General features: G+C 39.9%; 1 protein-coding gene across 2 annotated transcripts in view; it reads right to left on the bottom strand.

Annotated features, from left to right (window-relative positions):
- The window catches only part of LOC128642788 (multidrug and toxin extrusion protein 1-like), a 676,487-nt gene that overhangs the window by 338,553 nt on the left and 316,236 nt on the right, over positions 1–21,698 (bottom strand). For both annotated transcript variants that reach the window (XM_053695585.1, XM_053695586.1), the window contains exon 6: positions 10,495–10,537. In XM_053695585.1, coding sequence (XP_053551560.1) covers positions 10,495–10,537 — 43 coding nt within the window. The remainder of the gene's footprint in view (positions 1–10,494; positions 10,538–21,698) is intronic.

The following is a 21,698-nucleotide window of genomic DNA, read 5'->3' as shown; positions in this document are numbered from 1 at the left end:
ATCCGGGCGAAGTCATCTTCCAAGCCGGGTCTTGAATCTTCCTTCCGCCGATGCGGAACCACCTTCTTCACCGACGGACTACGACGAATGACGGCTCCTTTAAGGGACGTCATCCAAGATGGCGTCCCCTCAATTCCGATTGGCTGATAGGATTCTATCAGCCAATCGGAATTAAGGTAGGAAAATCTGATTGGCTGATGGAATCAGCCAATCAGATTCAAGTTCAATCCGATTGGCTGATCCAATCAGCCAATCAGATTGAGCTCGCATTCTATTGGCTGATCGGAACAGCCAATAGAATGCGAGCTCAATCTGATTGGCTGATTCCATCAGCCAATCAGATTTTTCCTACCTTAATTCCGATTGGCTGATAGAATCCTATCAGCCAATCGGAATTGAGGGGACGCCATCTTGGATGACGTCCCTTAAAGGAGCCGTCATTCGTCGTAGTCCGTCGGTGAAGAAGGTGGTTCCGCGTCGGCGGAAGGAAGATTCAAGACCCGGCTTGGAAGATGACTTCGCCCGGATAGAAGACCTCTTCAGCGCCTCTTTGAAGATGACATCGGCCGGATCGAAGACTTCTTCAGCGCCGCCTGGATGATGACTTCATCGGATGGAAGATTTCTTCAGCGCCGCTTGGAGGATTAACTTCTTCCGCTCCGGATGTCCTCTTCAGTTCCATCGGTGGCTCGGCTGAGTGAAGACGACTCAAGGTAGGATGATCTTCAGGGGATTAGTGTTAGGTTTTTGTAAGGGGGGTTTGGGTTAGATTAGGGGTATGTGGGTGGTGGGTTTTAATGTTGGGGGGGGGGGTTGTATTTTTCTTTTACAGGCAAAAGAGCTGAACTTTTTGGGGCATGCCCCCACAAATGGCCCTTTTAAGGGCTGGTAAGGTAAAAGAGCTTTGAAATTTATGTAATTTAGAATAGGGTAGGGATTTTTTTTTATTTTGGGGGGGTTTGTTATTTTATTAGGGGGCTTAGATTAGGTGTATGTAGCTTAAAATTGTTGTAATATTTTTAACATGTTTGTAACTTAATTTTTTATTTTTTGTAACTTAGCTTTTTTTATTTTTTGTACTTTAGTTAGTTTATGTAATTGTATTTCATTGTAGTTATTTGTAGGTAGTTTATTTAGTTAATTTAATGATAGTGTAGTATTAGGTTTAATTGTAACTTAGGTTAGGATTTATTTTACAGGTAATTTTGTATTTCTTTTAGCTAGGTAGTTATTAAATAGTTAATAACTATTTAATAACTATTCTAACTAGCTAAAATAAATACAAAGTTACCTGTAAAATAAATATAAATCCTAAGATAGCTATAATATAAGTATTAATTACATTGTAGCTATCTTAGGGTTTATTTTACAGGTAAGTATTTAGTTTTAAATAGGAATAATTTATTAAAGTATAGTGTAGTGTTAGGTGTAATTGTAACTTAGGTTAGGATTTATTTCACAGGTACATTTCTCTTTATTTTAGCTAGGTAAGCTATTAAATAGTTAATAACTATTTAATAGTTATTGTACATGGTTAAAATAAATTGAAAGGTACCTGTAAAATAAATATAAATCCTAAGATAGCTAGAATATAATTATTATTTATATTGTAGCTATATTAGGGTTTATTTTAAAGGTAAGTATTTAGTTTTAAATAGGATTCATTTAGTTAATAAGAGTTAATTTATTTAGATTTATTTAATTAATATTTAAGTTAGGGGGCGTTAGGGTTAGGGTTAGACTTAGGTTTAGGGGTTAATAATTTTATTACAGTGGCGGCGGCGTAGTGGGGGGCAGGATAGGGGTTAATAAATTTATTATAGGTGGCGACGGTGTAGGGGGGGCAGGATAGGGGTTAATACATTTAATATAGGTTGCGGCGGGTTCAGGGAGCGGCGGTTTAGGGGTTAATACATTTATTATAGTTGCGGTGGGCTCCGGGAGTGGCGGTTTAGGGGTTAATATGTATAGAGTAGCTTGCGGTGGGCTCCGGGAGCGGCGGTTTAGGGGGTAATAACTTTATTTAGTTGCGGCGGTGTAGGGGGGGTCAGATTAGTGGTGTTTAGACTCGGGGTACATGTTAGGGTGTTAGGTGTAGACAGCTCCCATAGAAATCAATGGGATGTCTGTCAGCAGCGAACTTGTACTTTCGCTATGGTCAGACTCCCATTGATTCCTATGGGATCCGCCGCCTCCAGGGGTGGCGGATTGAAAACCAGGTACGCTGGGCCGTAAAAGTGCCGAGCGTACCTGCTAGTTTTTTGATAGCTAGCAAAAGTAGTGAGATTGTGCCGCACTTGTGTGCGGAACATCTGGAGTGACGTAAGAATCGATCTGTGTCGGACTGAGTCCGGCGGATCGAAGCTTACGTCACAAAATTCTACTTTTGCCGGTCTCGAGCCTTTGATAACTAAGGCGAATCAGCCTCGCCACAAATACGCTGCGGAATTCCAGCGTATTTGAGGTTGACGGCTTGATAACTAGGCCCCTCTGTCTGCTATCCCACCTTCTAATAAATGTAAAGGGTCTTTTAAAACTTCTCATAAAGTTGATGGATTTTCAAATGACCGGCAACATACTGAATTATCCTCCTCTGATGAGGATCTATCTGACTCAGAAGATCCTACCTCAGATATTGACACTGACACATTTACTTATTTATTTAAAATGGATAATATTCGTTCCTTGTTAAAAGAGGTGTTGATTACATTGGATATTGAGGAAACTAGTCCTCTTATTGTTAAAACTAGTAAACGTTTAAATTCTGTTTATAAACCTCCTGTGGTTACTCCAGAGGTTTTTCCAGTTCCTGATGCTATTTCTGATATGATTTCTAAGGAATGGAATAGGCCTTGTACTTCTTTTATCCCTTCTTCAAGGTTTAAACAATTGTATCCTTTGCCAGAAGTTAGTTTGGAGTTTTGGGAAAAGATCCCCAGAGTTGATGGGGATATTTCTAATCTTTCCAAACATACTACTATTCCTATGGAAGATAATACTTCCTTTAAGGACCCCTTAGATAGGAAACTTGAATCTTATCTAAGGAAAACTTATTTATATTCTGGCTATCTTCTCAGGCCTGCCATTTCTATGGCTGATGTTGAAGCTGCATCAACTTTTTGGTTGGAAAGTTTAGTACAACAGGAAACAGATTCTGATTTGTCTAGCATTGTTCGCTTACTTCAACATGCTAATCTTTTTTTTATCTGTGATGCCATTTTTTATATTTATGTCATTAGCTATTTTAGCTAGAAGAGCTTTGTGGCTTAAATATTGGAATTTTGACATGGTATCTAAATCTGGATTACTATCTCTTTCTTCCCAAGGTAATAATTTATTAGGTTCTCAGTTGAATTCAATTATTTTAACTGTCACTGGGGGGAAGGGAGTTTTTTTGCCTCAGGATAAAAGACCTAAGGGTAAAGCTAAAGCTTCTAACCGTTTTTGTTCCTTTCGACAAAATAAGGAACAGAAACCCAATTCTTCCCCCAAATAATCTGGTTCCAATTGGAAACCTTCTTCAAGTTGGAATAAATCCAACCCGTTTAAGAAACCAAAGCCAGCCCCCAAGTCTGCATGAAGGTGCGGCCCTCAATCCAGCTCAGCTGGTAGGGGACAGATTAAGATTCTTCCAAAGCATTTGGGCAGATTCTGTCCAAAATAAATGGATTCAGAGTATTGTCTCTCAAGGGTACCAAATAGGATTCAGAGTAAGACCTCCTGTGAGAAGATTTTTTCTCTCACCTATCCCGACAAATTCAGTAAAGGCTCAGGCTTTTCTGTAGTGTGTTTCAGACCTGGATCTTTCAGGGGTAATCATACCAGTTCCGTTTCAGGAACAGGGTCTAGGGTTTTATTCAAATCTATTCATTTTCCCAAAGAAAGAAAATTCATTCAGGCCAGTTCTGGATTTTAAAATTTTGAATCGTTTTGTAAGAGTGCCAACTTTCAAAATGGTGACATTTTCTAGACAAGCATTACCAATTTGTCGCTCTTCCGTTTGGCCTAGCGATAGCTCCAAGAATTTTTTCAAAGGTTCTCGGCGCCCTACTCTCTATATTCAGAGAACGGGGTATTGCGGTGTTTCTTTATTTGGATGATATCTTGGTACTAGCTCAGTCTTTACATTCTGCAGAATCTCACATGAATCAACTAGTGTTGTTTATTCAAAGACATGGTTGGAGGATCAATTTACCAAAAGGTTCCTTGATTCCACAGACAAGGGTCACCTTTTCAGGTTTACAGATAGATTCAGTGTCCATGACTCTGTCTCTAACAGACAAGAGACAACTAAAATTGGGTTCAGCTTGTTGGAACCTTCAGTCTCAATCATTCCCTTCAGTAGCTATGTGCATGGAAGTTTTAGGTCTCATGACTGCAGCATTGGCCGCTATTCCCTTTGCTCGTTTTCATATGAGACCTCTCAAGCTTTGTTTGCTGAATCAATGGTGCAGGGATTATACAAAGTTATCACAATTAATATCCTTAAATCCCAATGTTCGACTCTCTCTGACTTGGTGGTTATATCACCATTGTATAGTTCAAGGAGCCTCTTTTGTTCGTCCAACCTGGATTGTGATCACAACCGATGCAAGTCTTTCAGGTTGGGGAGCTGTCTGGGGATCTCTGACAGCACAAGGGGTTTGGAAATCTCAAGAGGAAAGATTACCCATCAATATTTTATAAATCTGTGCTATTTTCAGGGCTCTTCAGGTGTGGCCTCTGTTGAAGAGAGAACCATTCATTTGTTTTCAGACAGACAATATCACAACTGTGGCATATGTCAATCATAAGGGTGGACTCGCATTCCCCAAGCTATGAAAGAAGTATCTTGCATACTTTCTGGGACGGAATCCAGCTCCTGTCTAATTTCTGCGGTTCATATCCCAGGTGTAGACAATTGGGAAGCGGATTATTTCAGCCATCAGACTTTACATCCGGGGGAGTGGTCGCTCCATCCAGATGTGTTTTCTCAAATTGTTCAGATATGGGGTCTTCCAGAAATAGATCTGATGGCTTCCCATCTAAACAAGAGACTTCCCAGGTACTTGTCCAGGTCCAGGGATCCTCAGGCGGAGGCAGTGAATGCGTTAGCAGTTCCTTGGTGTTACCAACCTGCTTATATCTTCCCGCCTCTAGTTCTTCTTCCAAGAGTGATCTCCAAGATCATCATGGAACAATCGTTTGTGTTGCTGGTAGCTCCAGCATGGCCTCACAGGTTTTGGTATGCGGATCTTGTTTGGATGTCCAGTTGCCAACCTTGGCCACTTCTTTTAAGACCAGACCTTCTGTCTCAAGGTCCATTTTTCCTTCAGGATCTCAAATCATTAAATTTTAGGGTATGGAAATTGAACGCCTAGTGCTTAGTCATAGAGGTTTCTCTGACTCAGTGATTAATACTATGTTACAGGCTCGTAAATCTGTTTCTAAGAAGATTTATTATAGAGTTTGGAAGATTTATATTTCATGGTGTTCTTCTCATACATTTTCTTGGCATTCTTTTAGAATTCCTAGAATTGTACAGTTTCTTCAGCATGGTTTGGATAAAGGTTTGTCTGCAAGTTCCTTGAATGGACAAATGTCTGATCTTTCTGTTTTATTTCACAGAAAGATTGCTAAGCTTCCAGATATTCACTGTTTTGTGCAGGCTTTGATCCGTATCAAGCCTGTCATTAAATCAATCTCTCCTCCTTGGAGTCTTAATTTGGTTTTGAAGGCTTTACAGGCTCCACCGTTTGAGCCTATGCATTCTTTGGACATTAAACTACTTTCTTGGAAAGTGTTGTTCCTTTTGGCCATATCTTCTGCTAGAAGAGATTCTGAATTATCTGCTCTTTCCTGTGAATCTCCTTTTTTTTGATTTTCCATCAGGATAAGGCAGTTTTGTTGACTTCATTTAAATTTCTACCTAAGGTTGTGAATTCTAACAACATTAATAGAGAAATTGTTGTTCCTTCTTTGTGTCCTAATTCTAAGAATTCTTTGGAGAGATCCTTACATTCTTTGGATGTTGTAAGAGCTTTGAAATATTATGTTAAAGCTACTAAAGATTTCAGGAAGACTTCTAGTCTATTTGTTGTCTTTTCTGGTCCTAGGAAAGGTCAGAAAGCTTCTGCCATTTCCTTGGCATTCTGGTTAAAGCTTTTGATTCATCAGGCTTATTTAGAGTCGGGTCAGGCACCACCTCAGAAAATTACAGCTTATTCTACTAGATCTCCACTTCCACAGCTTATTCTACTAGTCTCCACTTCGTGCGCTTTTAAGAATGAAGCTTCAGTTGATCAGATTTGCAAATCAGCAACTTGGTCTTCTTTGCATACATTTACTAAATTCTACCGTTTTGATGTATTTGCTTCCTCGGAAGCAGTTTTTGGTAGAAATGTTCTTCAGGCAGCTATTTCAGTTTGATTCCTCTGCTTATGTTTAAGTTTTTCTTTTCATTTATGAGAATAAATTTATATTTTGGGTTGTGGATTAATTTTTTCAGCGGAAAATGGCTGTTATTATTTTTATCCCTCCCTCTCTAGTGACTCTTCTGTGGAGTTCCACATCTTGGGTATTACTATCCCATATGCCACTAGCTTATGGACTCTTGACAATTAAATGAAAGAAAACATAATTTATGTAAGAACTTACCTGATAAATTAATTTCTTTCATATTGGCAAGAGTCCATGAGACCCACCATTTTTATGGTGGTTATGATTTTTTTGTATAAAGCACAATTATTTCCAAATTCCTTTTTTGATGCTTTTTACTCCTTTCTTTATCACCCCACTACTTGGCTATTCGTTAAACTGAATTGTGGGTGTGGTGAGGGGTGTATGTATAGGCATTTTGAGGTTTGGGAAACTTTGCCCCTCCTGGTAGGATTGTCACATACGTCACTAGCTCATGGACTCTTGCCAATATGAAAAAAATGAATTTATCAGGTAAGTTCTTACATAAATTATGTTTTTTTACATTTCTGCGGTGTTTGTGATTAGCTGTAATTTTCCTCTTACTCATTTACTGTACCCACGCATATTATATACCGTTTTTCTCACCATTACATGGATTTTCTAAAGATACCATTATTTTCATCATCCTATAATATAAAAGGCCAAGTGTGTTTGTCCGAAGTTGTTATGCGCAGTAGAGACAGCACGAGGACAAACACACCTGGCCTTACCTTATCTGCTGTTTGCAGCATGGTGCGACAAAAGTGGGCGTGACCGGGCATAGCGTGACTGGGCATGGTGGGGCATGGTCGGTGTGGCGGGAACAGGGCTGGGGCGGTCGGCGCGAGAGAGAGGGGAAACAGATAGAAAGAGAGGGGGAGAGACAGAAAGAGATGGGAAAGAGCTAAAGAGAGGGGAAGAGAGAGAGCAAAAGAGAGGGGAAAGAGCAAAAGAGAGGGGAAAGAGAGCAAAATAGAGGGGAAACAGCAAAAGAGAGGGGAAAGAGCAAAATAGAGGGAAGAGAGTGAAAAAAGAGGAGGGAGAGAGAGATCAAAAGAGAGGGGGAGAGAGAAAATAAGAGGGGGAAAGAGAGAGAGCAAAAGAGAAGGGAAGAGAAAGAACAAGAGAGAGGGGGAGAGAGAGAGCAAAAGAAGAGAGGGGGAGAGAGAGTGGGGAGAGAGGGGGAGAGCAATAGAGAGGGGGGAGAGAGAGCAAAATAGAGGGGGGAGAGAGAGCAATAGAGAGGGAGAGAGAGAGCAAAAGAGAGGGATGAAGAGAGAGTGCAAAAGAGAGGGGAGAGAGACAGAGCAAAATAGAGGGGGGAGAGAGAGAGAGCAAAAGAGAGGGGAGAGAGAGAGAGAGATCAAAAGAGAGGGGGAGAGAGGGCAAAAGAGAGGGGGAGAGAGGGCAAAAGAGAGGGGGAGAGAGAGAGCAAAAGAGAGGGATGAAGAGAGAGAGCAAAGGAGAGGGGAAAGAGACAGAGCAAAAGAGAGGGGGGAGAGAGAGAGCAAAAAAGAGAGGGGGAGAGAGAGCAAAAGAGAGGGGGAGAGAGAGCAATAGAGAGGGGGAGAGAAAGAGCAAAAGAGAGGGGAGAGAGACAGAGCAAAGGAGAGGGGGGCGAGAGAGAGCAAAAGAGAGGGGGGAGGGAGAGCAAAAGAGAGGGGGGAGAGAGAGCAAGATAGGGATGGAGAGAAAGAGCAAAAGAAAGGGATGGAGAGAGAGAGCAAAAGAGAGGGATGGAGAGAGAGAACAAGAGAGAGGGGAAAGAGACAGAGCAAAAGAGAGGGGGAGAGAGAGAGCGCAAAAGAGAGGGGGGGAGAGAGTGCAAAAGAGAGGGGGAGAGAGAGCAATAGAGAGGGATGGAGAGAGAGAGCAAAAGAGAGGGGAAAGAGACATAGCAAAAGAGAGGGGGGAGAGAGAGCTACCCATAGCCCCTAAAGGGGCATTTGTATGGGCATTGCCCTTAAAAGGGCAATCAGCTCTTTTGCAGCCCATTAAATTAAAAAAGCCATAATCTAAAAAAAAGCCCACCCAAAAACAGAAAAAAAAAACCTAAGTCTAATCCCGAAATAGGTACTCACCATTCCTAAATTCCGGCGGTAAAGGTCTTCTTCCAGGCGGCGACATCTTCATCGAGCGCAGGGACCTCTTCTATCTTTATCCGGAGCAAAGGCGGTGCGAAGCGGAGGTGGCTTTGTAGCACGAATGGCGGCCGCGGAGCAGGACTGGCAAGAAGTATCCTCTTCATGCGATCGTCGCCGCACACTGAAGCTTGAAAGCAAGGTACCCGTTTTATATTTGGGGCACCTTGCATTCCTATTGGCTGAATTGAACAGCCAATAGGATTTCAGTAGCTCTCATCCTATTGGCTGATATGAAATTTTCAGCCAATAGGAATGTAAGGTACCACAAATATAAAACGGGTACCTTGCATTCAAGCTTCATTGTGCAGCGGTAATTGCATGAAGAGGATCCTCTGCGCTGGATGTCTCCACGGCTGCTGTTTCTGCTCCGCGGCAACCTCCGCTCTGTGCCGCCTTTGCTCCGGATGAAGATAGAAGAGGTCCCCGTTCTGGATGAAGATGTTGCTGTCTGGAAGAAGACCTTCACCGCCGGACTTCAGGAATTGTGAGTACTTATTTCGGGGTTAGAGACTTAGGGGAGGTTTTTTGGGTGTTTTTTTTTTTAGATTAGGGCTTTTTTATTTTAATGGCCTGCAAAAGAACTGATTGCCCATACAATTGCCCCTTTAGGGGCAATGGGTAGCTTATGCTTTTTTAGTATTAGTTTTTTTTTGGGGGGGTTTTGTGGGTGGGGGGGGTTTACTTTTAGGGGGTAACTTGTAGCCCCATTGCTTTGGGGCAATGGCCTACAAAAGGCCCTTTTAAAGGCTATTGGTAGTTTAGTGTTAGATTAGGGGGTGTTTTTATTTTGGGGGGGTTGTTTTTATAGGGGTATTAGATTAGGTTAAAAAAATATTTTGGATAATTTCGTTTATTTTTTTATGTAATTTTAGATTTATTTATTTTTGTAATTTTAGATTGTTTTAATTCAATCTTATTTTTTTTTTTAAGTAATGTTAGGATTTTTTATTTTAATTGTATGTTAGGATTTTTTTAAATAAATTTATTAGTAAGGCTGTTTTTTTTATTTTATATAATTGTGGTTAACTTAGGGGCTGTTAGGTTAGGGGGCTTAGTACTTAGATTCATTCTTTGCATTGTGGGAGGATGGCGGTTTAGGGGTTAATTAGGTAGATTTCGTTGTGGTGGATGGCGGATTAGGGGTTACTAGTTTAATTAGGTAGATTGCATTGTAGGGGGGATGGCAGTTTAGGAGTTAATAGTTTATTTTATTGCGTTGCGGGGGGGTGACGGGTTAGGGGTTTAAACTTTATTAGGTACTTCGCAATGTGGGAGTTGGCAGATTAGGGGTTAATAGATTTTATTTAGTTATTGCGATAAGTGAAGGCAGTTGACAGGTAGATATTGCGCATGTGTTGAGACTTCCAGTGAGTTACGGTGCTCATATACTCAGCGCAAGGCTTGCACCGCCTGCCTATGTGTGACGAGGTGAAAATGGAGTAAAATTTCTCCATTTTTGTCGCGTAAATCCTTGCGCTGAATATGTGATACCGATTTGCAACGCCGGTTCTATGTAATTTCATGGGAGTAAAAACTGCTGGCGACGGGTGAAATATACGCGCCACATTTGTATGCGGCGCCGTATATGTGATCGCTCACTTCAACTAAAAACTGGAGTTGCCGGCTACGCCGCATATGTAATCTCGCCCTACGTCGTCAGAAGCAATAAACACCACTGCCAAAAAAGTTGAAAAGGTGTGGTACTTGAATACTGGTGCCTTTACAGAATATGTGCGTATGCTGCAGAAAAACAGTAATAACATTTATTAGAAGCATGTTTGCTAATGGAAAAAATGATTCTATTGCAAATTGAAATGCACCCGTGCACATTTAAATTTTGACCATTATATCCTTTTACTATGCCTTGTGTGTATGGACAACTTTGTACGTACAGACAACACAAGACACTTACCGGTAGGGCTGGTATGGAAATCAGTACATACATCTGGGTCAATCTGTGAAAAAAATAACAGTCCAGCATAAATGCAATGTACAGACAAAAAAAAAAGTTATATACATAAAAAGTTCAGAAGCAGCTGCTAAGGCATAAACAATCAGATTTTTTACTATAAGCATTCTTCCTTTACTGTTTCAAATTTAACAGTGTGACTGATTTGAATTTGAAGAATCAAATAAGCCAATAGGAATGCAAGGTATGCCATTTTAAAATGGGTACCTTGCATTCAACTTCATTGTAATTCGGTTTTCGTATGAAGAGGACGCTCTGCGCAGGTTCTCATCGCCCTTCAGGATAACTCTGCTCCGCTGCCGAGATGAAGATAGAAGATGTCTCCGAGATGTATGAAGGTGTCACCGCATGGATGAAGACTTCTCGCCGCCCCGTATGAAGATGGATGTCCAGACTTCAGGAACAGTGAGTAGATTTTGTAGGGTTAGTGTTAGTTTTTTTTTAATTTTTTTGGGTATTTTTTTTTTTTATTATTAGGGACGGGCACTTGTAAATGAGCTGAATGCCCTTAGGTTTTTTTATTTTGGGGGTTTTGTTGGGTGGGGGTTTACTTTTAGTGGGGGACTTAGTAATTTTTTAAGGTAAAAGCTGTTTAACTTAGTGCAATGCCATACAAAAGGCCCTTTTAAGGGCTATTGTTAGTTAATTGTAGGTTAGGGGATGCTTTTATTTTGAGGGGCGCTTTTTTATTTTTTAAGGGCTATTAGATTAGTTGTAATTGTTTTTATTTTTGATAATTTCGTTTATTATTTTTTTTAATCTTAGAGTTTTTTATTTTTCGTAATTTAGTGTTTATTATTTTTTGTAATGTTAGATTTTTTTTTTAAAAAAAATTCATAGAGTTTTTAACTGGTAGTTTTTTTATTTTATTAGAATAGTTATGTTAGGTTAATTTATAGTTTAAACAGTTTTTTTATTTCACAGGTAAGTTTTTATTTTTTTAAAGATAGATATATTGTAATTTTAATTTAAAGTTAAGGGGGTGTTAGGTTTAGGGGTAAATAGGTTTAGTTTAGTAGTTACGATGTGAGGGGCTGAAGGTTTAGGGGTTAATACTTTATTATAGTGTTGGCGATGTGGGGGGCTGGCAGTTTAGGGGTTAATATGTTTATTTAGGTGTTGACGATGTCGGGGGCAGCGGATTAGGAGTGTCAGGGTATCTGTAAATGTCAGTGGAAAATACATATATATATATATATATATATATATATATATATATATATATATTGCTTGGGTGTTTCTTGATCTGCGCTGTGTACGTTGCAAATAGTTATTTTGCTCTAAATAGTTCCTCCTGATATATTTCAATGGCAGCTAGTTTCTGAATATTCCACTATCATCAAATGGAATGTGAAGGAAAAAGGTATGGAGTTGAGTTTCAGAGTTCAGCGCACATAGAATGGAGAAAAACAAAAACAAATTATGGTGCAGTATGTCAGTACTAGGCAATCAAAAACTAAACGTGAGATTTCAATGTGCTCACCTTGTTTAACCTCAAACATGTGAGGTATGTTGGAAGCATAGAGGGGATGTAATCCTTATCTGTGGTAAAGATGTTTCCAGCTGGTATGCAGAAACTTTTAGCAGGTGGAAATCTTGATATCCCTGGAGTAGAAATATGTAGGTATTTCAGACAAACTTGTCCTCTCTGGAGTTAGGTAGAGACACTTTAATTCTTTTTGCTGGATTTCTTTCCTTGTTGCTGTTTATTTATTTTCCCCTTCTTTATACTTGAAAGGCTTCTCCTCTCTGCAGTATGGTATAAACTTTATGTATGCAAACCAATTAGTGCTCAGTTTACATACTATGAGATCAGTTGTGGATATTAATTGCAGCACTCATGAGATGTGTATAAATGATGCTTGCAAGGACACAAAGTGAAATTTAAAATAAAAACACTTTTATTTTCCAATGTCCAATAAAAAATGATAAACAGAAATCTTCTTTGATAATAGTCCAGATCAGGGACAGAAATAGGTGAGCAGATGAAATATAGTATATTTTGTTTAAATCCGGTAGTGAGTTTTTTTTTATCAGGGCTGGTGCAAAAACAGCTAGCTGATAAAAATTAGTGATATTGTGGTATAGGATGCTGTAAGTACAGCTGAAGGTAAATTCCTTGTGGTGGTTTTGAGCTCTGAAAAGCTCCCAGAGTTCAGGTGGATAAGTTGGTGTTTATGATGGAAAACCGTAATAAATAGTTACATGAACTGCTGTAAATACAGCTAGATGATGATTCCTTGTGGTTTTTGAGCTCTAGATAGCTCATAATATCCGGATGGATGTGGATTCTTAAGCCTGTCAGTGACAGGGTCCGTTGCTGAAGTGTTTGAAGCTTGGTCTCCCTGGACAGGAAGTGACGTCAGAAGTGGGCGTACAGCAGTTCATGTAACTATTTATTATGGTTTTCCATCATAAACACCAACTTATCCACCTGAACTCTGGGAGCTTTTCAGAGCTCAAAACTACCACAAGGAATTTATCTTCAGCTATACTTACAGCATCCTATACCACAATATCACTAATTTTTATCAGCTAGCTTTTTTTGCACCAGCCCTGATAAAAAAAACTCACTACCGGATTTAAAGAAATATACTATATTTCATCTGCTCACCTATTTCTGTCCCTGATCTGGACTATTATCAAAGATGATTTCTGTTTATCATTTTTTATTGGACATTGGAAAATAAAAGTGTTTTTATTTTAAATTTCACTTTGTGTCCTTGCAAGCATCATTTATACACATCTCATGAGTGCTGCAATTAATATCCACAATTGATCTCATAGTATGTAAACTGAGCACTAATTGGTTTGCATACATAAAATTTATACCATACTCTAGAGAGGAGAAGCCTTTCAAGTATAAAGAAGGGGAAAATAAATAAACAGCAACAAGGAAAGAAATCCAGCAAAAAGAATTAAAGTCTCTCTACCTAACTCCAGAGAGGAGAAGTTTGTCTGAAATACCAACATATTTCTACTCCAGGGATATCAAGATTTCCACCTGCTAAAAGTTTCTATATACCAGCTGGAAACATCTTTACCACAGATAGGGATTACATCCCCTCCATGCTTCCAACATACCTCACATGTTTGAGGTTAAACAAGGTGAGCACATTTAAATCTCACGTTTAGTTTTTGATTGCCTAGTACTGACATACTGCACCATAATTTGGTTTTGTTTTTGTTTTTCTCCATTCTATGTGCGCTGAACTCTGAAACTCAACTCTCTCTCTCTCTCTCTCTCTCTCTCTCTCTCTCTCTCTCTCTCTATATATATATATATATATATATATATATATATATATATATATATATATATATATGATAAAATATGTAGGAAATCTCTCAAATAGTAAATTTGAGCATGCTCATTTTATCACTGAATACATTCTATGCATTCCAAATCTGAGATCAGACATGAAATATTTTCTCCTGATTAACATAACATCTAAGAGTTCAAAAGAGAGCATCTGTCTCATTAACCAGCACAAACCCCTGGGTTGATGTAGCCAATAGTCTGTGTTTTGGTGGAAAATATGCTCAGAAGCCCTTTGAAAATTCTCAATATACATCCTGATCTGGGAGAAGCATATGCCAATCTTCACTAACAGACACATGTGATAATTTAACACCATGGCTCACTGGATTTCATTTGAAGCTTAATTAGATTCAGAGAAGCCAGTTTTAGCTGAAGAAGTGATTTATCCCCTCTAGATGTTATGTGCCCCCTGTTGAGTTTTGAATACACGAAGTTCAGACATACATCTCAATTTAAACAAAATAGCTAAAAAGAGACACATGTAACATTGCAGCTGTTAAATTCATTTTTAAAATACAACCTATATAATTTTAAATACTGTATAAAAATGTGTATTTGTGGACCTAAAAAGCAGTGACTAATAGTAGCATATTAGATAAATATTTGCTGAGCTTGATAAATACTGCAAATAGATGTATAAATGTTTGACATTTTTAACAACATTTGTTTCTTTATTTTACAGACAGCAAGATGTCCTATGAATATTAGCCATAAACATGGTTATCTTCTATTTTATCATAGAAATTGATAAAATACTGGAGTTTGGTGTCAAATTGTACATTTTCTGTTATGCTAAATGAAATATAGATGCTGACAAGAAAGGTTTATTAATGCTAAAAGTTAAAGTATGTTAAATAATCACTTTATAAGGATGTATTAAATTGTTAGCAACATTTTTGATGGTGAAACTGCATTTGCGGTTGTCTCCTAGGGGATTAAAACTGGTATGACAGCCAAATAAATTAACTATTGGAACACATGCAGAGACAGATGAGCCAATCAGGGAGGCGTCTCCTAAATAACCAATCAATGCTAAGCATCCGAAGGGCAAATCCAAAAAGAAAAGGAAGAGAGATTCTTTATACTTTTGGATATAGACCTATACACACAGGACACAGACAAAAAGAAGCATTAACTTTTGGAGAGAAAATACATAGGCTTTGGTGTCAAGCATATTATCTGCCATTTTTGGGGACACTTTCTTGAACAAAGAAAGATTAACAATTCTTGAAGTCTATACCTGTGCACATTGTGAGTAAACCCTCCATTGATGACCCACAAGAAACTCTGGAATATGAAACATTGATTTGCTTATTTGGGTAAAGTATATAATTTGATATTTTAAAGCAAATACATTAATTATTGCTACAGTCTAATTGCAGTTAGTAAATTTAAAAGGGCCCAATTTGTATTTTAAACTTGTGTTTCATAGCCCTGTGTATTTTAAAACTAATCATTAATGCTAAGTAATTTATCTTTGCACATATATATATATATATATATATATATATATATATATATATATATATATATATATATATATATATATATATATATGTATTAGAATTTGTCTTAATTGTAGATAATTAAGAATTATTCCAGCTCAGATAAATTGTTATAGGAGTTGGTTGGTTGTACAAATAACATATATAATTTCTGATGTTTTTAATTAGAGTTGTATAGAATCATGTGTGGGCTAAATAGCTTAAGTATATTTGTCTGGAAGTTAACAAACCATACCTTGGTATCGCATTGTGATATTTAAATACAACTCTGATTTGGGAGATTATTGTATATAAGGTAATTTCTCCAACATTGGTGTGTCCGGTCCACGGCGTCATCCATTACTTGTGGGAAATGTTCTCCCCCACAGGGAAAGGCAAGGAGAGCACACAGCAAGAGCTGTCCATATAGCTCCCCCTCTGGCTCCGCCCCCCAGTCATTCTCCTTGCCGCTCTGAACAAGTAGCATCTACCACGGGGATGGCGAGGAGTTTGTGGTGTTAGTTGTAGTTTTTTATTCTTCTATCAAGAGTTTGTTATTTTAAAATAGTGCTGGCTTGTACTATTTACTTTATAACAGAAAAGTGATGAAGATTTCTGTTTAAGAGGGCTATGATTTTAGCACAAGTAACTAAAATCCATTACTGTTACCACGCAGGACTGTTGAAACAAGAGAACTTCAGTTGGGGGTAACAGTTTGCAGACTCATCTGCTTCAGGTATGACTAGTCTCCTTCTAACAGCACAGGCTAATGCTAGATGACAGTCATTTTTCCCCTCAGGGGAAACGGTAAGCCATTTTTCTTTCACCTCAGCAAAAAAGATAACAGGCTTCCCCTTTTTGTTTTTTATGCTGGTAGACACTGTTAGGGCTAAATCGATTGGTTTTTATTACAATATTATACCATTTGAAATATTTTATAAGCTCACATACACTTGGGAACGTTTTTTATTGATCTGGCTTGTTTTAGACACCTAAATCTACTCAGGAAGGCCCCTTCACTCTAGTGTGCTGAGGGAGGAAGCCTCATTTTGGCACTTCAGCTGTGCAGTTGAATTTCAAGGCAGTGCATGCAGATTCATGTGAGAGGGTCCTGTGGTTCAGAAAGTGACTCCAAAAGGCTTTTTTTCTGTGAATGGTGACCCCTAAGGAAGGTAAAAAGCTGCAGCAAGGCTGTAGCTGGGATTGTGGTGTGCAAAAACGGTTAAATCCAACAATTAGCTTGTTTTAAGAGCTAGAATCTCCATATTTGCTGTGCAATACTTTCTAAGCATTAAGACACTGGGGTCCAAATTTCAGAAAAATCGGATATTGCCTTCATAGTTTTTTGAACATTCAGAAATAAAGTGTGTCATTTTATTATTTAAAGAGACAGTAACGTTTTTGTTTAAAATCGTTTTTATTGCATTGTTTGCCTGCCTAAATCTGTTTAACATGTCTGTTCCATCAGATAACCTATGTTCTGTGTGTATAGAGACAAATGTGGTTCCCCCTTCGAGTGTTTGTGATAATTGCGCCATAGCGTCCAAACAAAATCAGGACAGCTCTGTTATTTTTCATAATGTTGCCCAAGATGATTTATCTAATGAAGGTAGTGGGGATAGCTCTACATCCTCTCCTTCTGTGTCTACACCAGCTTTGCCCGTGCAGGCGACACCTAGCGCGCCAGTGCTTATTTCTATGCAACAATTATCAGCAGTAGTGGATAATTCTATAGCAAATCTTTTATCCAAACTGCCAGTTTTTCAGAGAAAGCGTGATTGTTCAGTTTTAAATACAGATAAAAAGGATGAACAATCAGACGCTGACGATGCCTTATTTATTTTACCCTCACATCAATCGGAATTGGCTGTGAGAGAAGGGCTGTCTGAGGGTGAAATTTCAGACTCAGGAAAAATTTCTCAACAGGCAGAACCTGATCTAAAAGGCATTTAAGTTTAAGCTAGAACATCTCCGCGCTTTGCTTAAGGAGGTATTAGCTACTCTGGATGACTGTGATTCCATGGTAGTACCAGAGAAGTTGTGCAAATTGGACAAATTTTTAGAGGTCCCAGTGCACGACGACGCTTTTCCAATACCTAAGAGGGTAGCGAACATAGTGGAAAAGGAGTGGGAGAAGCCAGGTGTACCCTTTGCCCCACCTCCTATATTTAAGAAAATGTTTCCCATAGTAGACCCTAGAAGGGACGCATGGCAAATGGTCCCGAAGGTTGAGGGAGCTGTTTCAACACTAGCGAAGCGCACAACTATTCCTATAGAGGACAGCTGCGCTTTCAAAGATCCTATGGATAAAAAATTGGAAGGATTGCTTAAAAAGATTTTTGTTCAGCAAGGGTTCATCCTTCAACCAGCTACGTGTGTTATTACTGTCACTTCAGCGGCGTCCTTTTGGTTAGAAGAACTAGAAAGGTCGCTCCAGAAAGAGACTTCCTATGAAGAAGTCATGGACAGAATTCACGCATTAAAGTTAGCTAATTCCTTTATATTGGATGACACCTTTCAAATAACGAAATTGGCAGCGAAAAACTCAGGTTTTGCTATAGTAGCGCATAGGGCGCTTTGGCTAAAATCCTGGTCGGCAGACGTGTCATCCAAGACTAAGTTACTGAATATTCCTTTCAAGGGTAAGACCCTTTTTGGGCCGGAATTGAAGGAAATTATTTCAGACATCACTGGGGGTAAGGGCCATGCCCTCCCACAGGATAGGCCTTTTAAGGCTAAGAACAAGTCTAATTTTCGTTCCTTTCGCAATTTCAGGAACGGACCGGCTAATAACTCCACTGCCGCTAGACAAGAAGGTAACGCGGCCCAGCCCAAATCCGCTTGGAAGCCCATGCAAGGCTGGAACAAGGGTAAACAAACCAAGAAACCTGCTGCTGCTACCAAGACAGCATGAAGGGGTAGCCCCCGATCCGGGACCGGATCTGGTAGGGGGCAGACTATCTCTCTTCGCTCAGGCTTGGGCAAGAGATGTTCTGGATCCCTGGGCACTAGAGAGAGTTTCCAAGGGATACCTGTTAGAATTCAAGGGACTTCCTCCAAAGGGAAGGTTCCACCTGTCTCGCTTATCTTCAGACCAGATAAAGAAACAGGCATTCTTACATTGTGTAAGAGACCTATCAAAGATGGGAGTGATAAACCCAGTCCCCTCCGGGGAACAAGGTCTAGGGTTTTACTCAAACCTGTTTGTGGTTCCCAAAAAAGAGGGAACTTTCAGGCCAATTCTGGATTTAAAGATATTAAACAAGTTCCTCAGAGTTCCATCCTTCAAGATGGAAACCATTCGGACAATCTTACCAACAATCCAGCAGGGTCAATTTTTGACTACCGTGGATCTGAAGGATGCGTATCTGCATATCCCAATCCACAAATCTCATCATCAGTTCCTGAGGTTCGCCTTTCTGGACAAACATTACCAGTTTGTGGCTCTTCCATTCGGTTTAGCCACCGCTCCCAGAATCTTCACAAAGGTGCTAGGGTCCCTTCTAGCGGTCCTAAGACCGAGGGGCATCGCTGTAGCACCTTATCTAGACGACATCCTAATCCAAGCGTCGTCTCTTTCCAAAGCGAGGGCTCATACAGACATTGTGTTGGCTTTTCTCAGATCTCACGGGTGGAAAGTGAACATAGAAAAAAGTTCACTGTCACCGTCCACAAGGGTTCCTTTTCTGGGAACAATAATAGATTCTGTGGAAATGAAGATCTTTCTCACAGACGTCAGAAAGACAAAGCTTCTAAAAGCTTGTCGAGTTCTTCACTCTATTCCTCAACCCTCCATAGCTCAATGCATGGAAGTAATAGGACTAATGGTCGCAGCAATGGATGTGGTTTGAATTCATCTAAGACCATTACAGCTGTGCATGCTCAATCAGTGGAATGGGGACTATACAGACTTGTCTCCCCAAATTCAAGTAGACCAGGTAACCAGGGACTAACTTCTCTGGTGGTTGACCCAGGATCACCTGTCTCAAGGAATGAGTTTCCGCAGACCGGAGTGAGTCATCGTCACGACCGACGCCAGCCTCTTGGGGTGGGGCGCGGTCTGGGACTCTCTGAAAGCTCAGGGCCTATGGTCGCGGGAAGAGTCGCTTCTCCCGATAAACATTTTGGAACTAAGAGCTATATTCAATGCGCTCCTGGCTTGGCCTCAGCTAGCGGAAGCCAGGTTCATAAGATTTCAGTCGGACAACAAAACGACTGTTGCGTACATCAATCATCAGGGGGGAACAAAGAGTTCCCTAGCGATTAAGGAAGTAACCAAGATAATTCAATGGGCAGAGAATCACTCCTGCCATCTATCTGCTATTCACATCCCAGGAGTAGACAACTGGGAGGCGGACTATTTGAGTCGTCAGACTTTCCATCCGGGGGAGTGGGAAATCCATCCGGAGGTCTTTGCTCAGTTAACCCAATTATGGGGCATTCCAGACATGGATCTAATGGCGTCCCGTCAGAACTTCAAGATTCCTTGCTACGGGTCCAGATCCAGGGATCCCAAGGCGACTCTAGTGGATGCATTAGTGGCGCCTTGGTTGTTCAACCTAGCATATGTGTTTCCACCGTTTCCTCTCCTCCCCAGGCTCATAGCCAGGATCAAACAGGAGAAGGCCTCGGTGATTCTGATAGCTCCTGCGTGGCCACGCAGGACTTGGTATGCAGACCTGGTGAATATGTCATCTGCTCCACCATGGAAGCTACCTTTGAGACAGGACCTTCTAGTACAAGGTCCATTCGAACATCCCAATCTAGTTTCTCTGCATCTGACTGCTTGGAAATTGAACGCTTGATTTTATCCAAGCGTGGGTTTTCAAATTCTGTGATTGATACTCTGGTCCAAGCCAGAAAACCTGTGACTAGAAGGATTTACCATAAAATATGGAAAAAATATATCTGTTGGTGTGAATCCAAAGGATTCTCCTGGAGTAAGACTAAAATTCCAAAGATTCTCTCCTTTCTCTCTTTCTTTCAAGAAGGTTTGGATAAAGGATTGTCAGCTAGTTCTCCAAAAGGACAGATTTCTGCATTATCCGTCTTGTTGCACAAACGACTGGCAGCTTTGCCAGATGTACAAGCTTTTGTTCAGGCTTTGGTTAGAATCAAGCCTGTTTACAGACCCATGACTCCTCCTTGGAGTCTAAATTTAGTTCTTTCAGTTCTTCAAGGGGTTCCGTTTGAACCTTTACATTCCATAGATATTAAGTTACTATCTTGGAAAGTTCTGTTTTTGGTTGCTATTTCTTCTGCTAGAAGAGTTTCTGAATTATCTGCTTTGCAGTGTGATCCACCCTATCTGGTGTTCCATTCAGATAAGGTTGTTTTGCGTACTAAGCCTGGTTTTCTTCCAAAAGTTGTTTCCAACGAGAACATCAACCAGGAAATAGTTGTTCCTTCTTTGTGTCCGAATCCAGTTTCAAAGAAGGAACGTTTATTACACAATTTTGATGTTGTTCGTGCTTTAAAGTTCTATTTAGAAGCAACAAAAGATTTTAGACAAACCTCATCCTTGTTTGTCGTTTACTCTGGTAAGAGGAGAGGTCAAAAAGCTACTGCTACCTCTCTCTCTTTCTGGCGGAAAAGCATTATCCACTTGGCTTATGAGACTTGGCTTATGTGGCTTCCACATGGGCCTATAAGAACGAGGCTTCTGTTGACCAGATATGTAAGGCAGCGACTTGGTCTTCTCTGCACACTTTTGCCAAATTCTACAAATTTGATATTTTTGCTTCTTCGGAGGCTGTTTTTGGGAGAAAGGTTTTGCAAGCCGTGGTGCCTTCTGTTTAGGTAACCTGATTTGCTCCCTCCCTTCATCCATGTCCTAAAGCTTTGGTATTGGTTCCCACAAGTAATGGATGACGCCGTGGACCGGACACCCTATAGTTTCTCCTTTTTCTCCTAACCTTCGGTCGAATGACTGGGGGGCGGAGCCAGAAGGGGAGCTATATGGACAGCTCTTGCTGTGTGCTCTCCTTGCCTTTCCCTGTGGGGGAGAACATTTCCCACAAGTAATGGATGACGCCGTGGACCGGACACACCGTTGGAGAAAGTAATTTATCAGGTAAGCATAAATTCTGTTTTTTATGATCTTTGTATAGCATATTATAACAGTATAAATGTGTATAGTTTGATTCATAACCTGGTTCCTATAAATATAATTCAACTAATATAAAGAATTTAGGAATTTACATTAATTTCAATTGTTTTGTATATACATTTTATTGGGGGTTTGTTTTAAAGAATAATTATTAAATATATGGTATTATAACCCGGCAATATACTGACAGGAGTTTAAAACTTTTATTAGTGTCAGGGAGCGGCAGATTAGG

Source organism: Bombina bombina, chromosome 12 (assembly GCF_027579735.1).
Source record: "Bombina bombina isolate aBomBom1 chromosome 12, aBomBom1.pri, whole genome shotgun sequence".
In the NCBI taxonomy this organism is placed as follows: domain Eukaryota; kingdom Metazoa; phylum Chordata; class Amphibia; order Anura; family Bombinatoridae; genus Bombina; species Bombina bombina.
The sequence above is the reverse complement of the archived record's forward strand: the minus strand, read 5'-3'. Positions and strand labels throughout refer to the sequence as shown.